This window comes from Anopheles ziemanni, chromosome 3 (assembly GCF_943734765.1).
Source record: "Anopheles ziemanni chromosome 3, idAnoZiCoDA_A2_x.2, whole genome shotgun sequence".
NCBI lineage: Eukaryota > Metazoa > Arthropoda > Insecta > Diptera > Culicidae > Anopheles > Anopheles ziemanni.
The window spans coordinates 54,156,180-54,159,515 of record NC_080706.1 but is presented as its reverse complement, the minus strand read 5'-3'; the positions used below and the strand labels follow the sequence as shown (position 1 = coordinate 54,159,515).

At 45.1% G+C, this 3,336-nt stretch overlaps 1 protein-coding gene across 1 annotated transcript; it reads left to right on the top strand.

The window, feature by feature from the left end:
* The first annotated feature begins 200 nt into the window (after positions 1–200).
* LOC131289789 (uncharacterized protein C14orf119) lies at positions 201–1,622 on the top strand. The gene is made up of 2 exons (XM_058319100.1): positions 201–1,274; positions 1,344–1,622. Exons 1-2 carry the CDS (start codon positions 1,044–1,046, stop codon positions 1,596–1,598), a joined length of 486 nt encoding a protein of 161 aa, XP_058175083.1. The 5' UTR covers positions 201–1,043; the 3' UTR covers positions 1,599–1,622.
* The last annotated feature ends 1,714 nt before the right edge of the window (positions 1,623–3,336 follow it).

Here is a 3,336-nt window from a genome sequence, read left to right as displayed (position 1 = left end):
TGGATTACAGAAAAGAGGTGCTACGTTTGCTGAATAAACTGAGAATGACTGTAAAAACAAGAAACCAAAAAAGAGATGGAGATGCAGTTTCTCCCAAGTTGGAAAGAAACAAACTACAGTACTGGAATGGAGCGAGAGGTGAAACGGGATTCGAGGAGTACAACACGGTAAACAGACAGTCCAGAACGGCTTTCTTCCCCGATACTACACTGTGGTCCATTTGTTCGCCCGGAGGCTGTATTCAGTTTCCAGTGGTGCGCTTTGAAAACATTAGCTCAAACATCAGAGAAACCGGAAAGTATCAGGGAATTGCATCGTGTAAAGGATCGGTCAAGTTGCAGTGCATTTAATTCGAGAGATTTTGTGTTCCACCAAGTGACCGCCGGTATAGTGAGTGTGAAATAGTCCCAATACCAGACGGAAACCATTGAAGTACATTCTTGACTCGCAACATCGTCAACATAAGCATTGCGAATGCCTACAACTGCAGCAGCAACATAGGTTTCGTTTGCAGCATTCGATACAGTTATTTCTGCGCACGATCTAGTCATCTGAGAGACACGGAGCAAGACACGAGGAAGGAAAGACAACAGAAGTAGCTTGGCTATCTTGCAAACGAGCAGTTTACAGATCGGGCACCTAGATAAAGTAGAAAACCTTTCTTCCAAAGAAAGGTCCCATTGGGACAAAGATCATTCGGGAGAGGTAGAGAGAGAAGGAAACTGGAAAACTGGAAGAAAAACTCCAGCAGCAACCGCCAACGCGACGACGGAGCAGATCAGCACCAGTTCCAGTTTCACATAACCCACCAGCCCGAAGTAGCCCAGCTTCCGCGATCGGTTGTGCTTGTTTCTAAGATCCTGGTGAGAGAGAACGGGCTAATGAAGTGCCGTTGTTTTCTAGCCGCGCGACTTACCCTAGTCGTGAGTTGCTAGTTCTTGCGCATTTCTTGTTCCCAGCGTGTATCAAGCATCCGATTGCGCGGATCAAAAGATCAGACAAGAAAGGTTCGTGAATCGCGAGATTAGCACCACAGTAACAGTATGTCATCGAACGGAACGTACAATCTAACCGTGGACGGTGAGCTTCGTTATCTTGTCCAATGGTTCGAAGAGTGGAGTGACTTCCAGCGCGAAGATTTCATCCCCTATCTGGTATCGTACCTGTCACACCGCAACGATGGCTCGGGTGCTGTGTATGTGAACGGGATCATTAGCGCCATGGCACAGATAAACCCTGGGGAAGACAAACCGATGAGCTTGTTCCAGTGTAGAGTGAGTAACGTACAGTAAATCAAAATTAATGCCAAATCTATCTAACCCGCTTCTTGCTCAACGTTACAGGTTAAACTGTTCAACGAATGGTGCATCAAGTGGCCGGAAGAGTTCAAAACGAAACTGCTGGACCGGTTGGAACAGATCGATGGACCGTTTGGTTCCCGGGTGCGATCGGAAATGGACGGTATCAAACCGATGAATGGTTGTGCGGAGGTCACAAGCACTCAGCTGATCGACGGAGCGAACGAATGTGAGCCTCCACTTGCCCACCATGAATCCACCGTCGTGGCGACCGCGGTACTCGTTGCGGACGAAGATTAGAGATGGAGGATATATTAGAAGATAGCTAGAAGATGATAATGATCGTTTGATCAGTTTGGTACGTAGTGCACTTGCACCGTGGCAATGCCATCTTTCAAAATAGGACATATGAAAGCAACATCGTAGGTAGATCATGTTCCATTTATTTAATCATAAACATTCCCTAACACTATAGAGCAGCTATTTATCACTGTTAAAACTCGAAGCATTATTTTATTTCTCTCGTCGTCATCGTAACACGTCGGGTCACATAAAGCGGCGGTCTCGGCTAGATCGAAGCATTTGGCCATAGACAAATGCAAATTCATTCCTATGCTCACGTCGATCCCGTTTCTGGTCGCTCGCATATCATGTGGAAATTGACACGGTGTCTTTTTCAACAAAATTTTCACTTGGTTGATTCAAATGGCTACCTGATAAAGAAGTATCTCAAAATAAGAAGGATTAGCGTAGATATTATTTTTGTATGAAAAATTGCTGCAAAATCTATTACTACGCCATTCATTTGTTGTCTCTGCGATAGTCGAAAGCAATCGTTACTCGTAGTACTACCTAACATTGAATGAATAAGTTACACTAATGAAGACATAAATAAACATGGACCCTAGGTACTTGTGCCTTGGAATAATGAACAGTACTTTGTCTGATTGTATTATTTCCTTTATATTGTTTGTTTCAAAGTTTAAAATCGTATCGTTGTAATATTAAAACGTGGAAAGAATACAAAAATGCGTGTTCTCATTAACAATGCATATGCGTAGGGTGCATTGAACAAGCACACGTGGCCTAGAAGGCTTATCAAAGGATGCACTTTGCCGTAGTTACAATTACTTGCATTAAAAATAAAATGAGGAAACCGTTGCGAACAAACAGTATAAAACACGCACTTAAACTCTTCCAAGTATTGTTGAGCCCGACACTATGATGCGAGTGAGGTTTAATGCAATGTGTAGACTATTAAACGACTTGTAAGCGGAAATCACCACTGACCAGAAACCATAACGAAAGATTTGCAAAAGAAAACAAGCAGCAAAAAAACCGACCACTAGTGCCACAATAAAACAGCATTTGCAACGGCCCCCGACAGAAATATTAATAACCGAATTCAAAGCCAGCTTATTATGTCCACGTAGCCGTGAACACACAAAGGCATAGCAAGAGAAGAAGGTCCTCCGAGGTACTGCCAAAGCCGGGAGAAAATAGCCGCCGCCTTTCGCGGTAGTCCGTCCACCCGGTCAAGTTTACCCCAAACCGAAGGTCACGGCTGCGGTGGGAAAAACATCATCTTTTCGACAGCTTCGCAGCGCACAGCGTTTCTCGTGTCTATCGACCACATCTTGCGCCTCATCAAAACCCCCTTCATCATCCTCATCATCGTCGCGCAGGCTTCGCGTTACGAACGAGCGAACATCCGAATCGTGGTGCCGACCACCATACGCCAAACGATTGCAGTGTTACCCAAATCCGCAAGCTCGCACACCTTGAACATGAAACTCCGCCCGGGAGGCCAAAATTGAGTGATCAATCTTGCCCGATGGAAAATCAACTTATGCGAAGGTAATAGTGATGATCCGGGGAGGGGTTGCTGGTAGCAACGCTGGTCTAGGCTTTTCTTTTGCCAGGCATTCAAACAGCAGAAGAAACAAACACGCCTAGCTAAACACGCCTCAACCCTATGATGATCCGCTATCTTCTGCCGTCATCTGCATCGTGCATTTGAAGCTACCGTACGGACAAT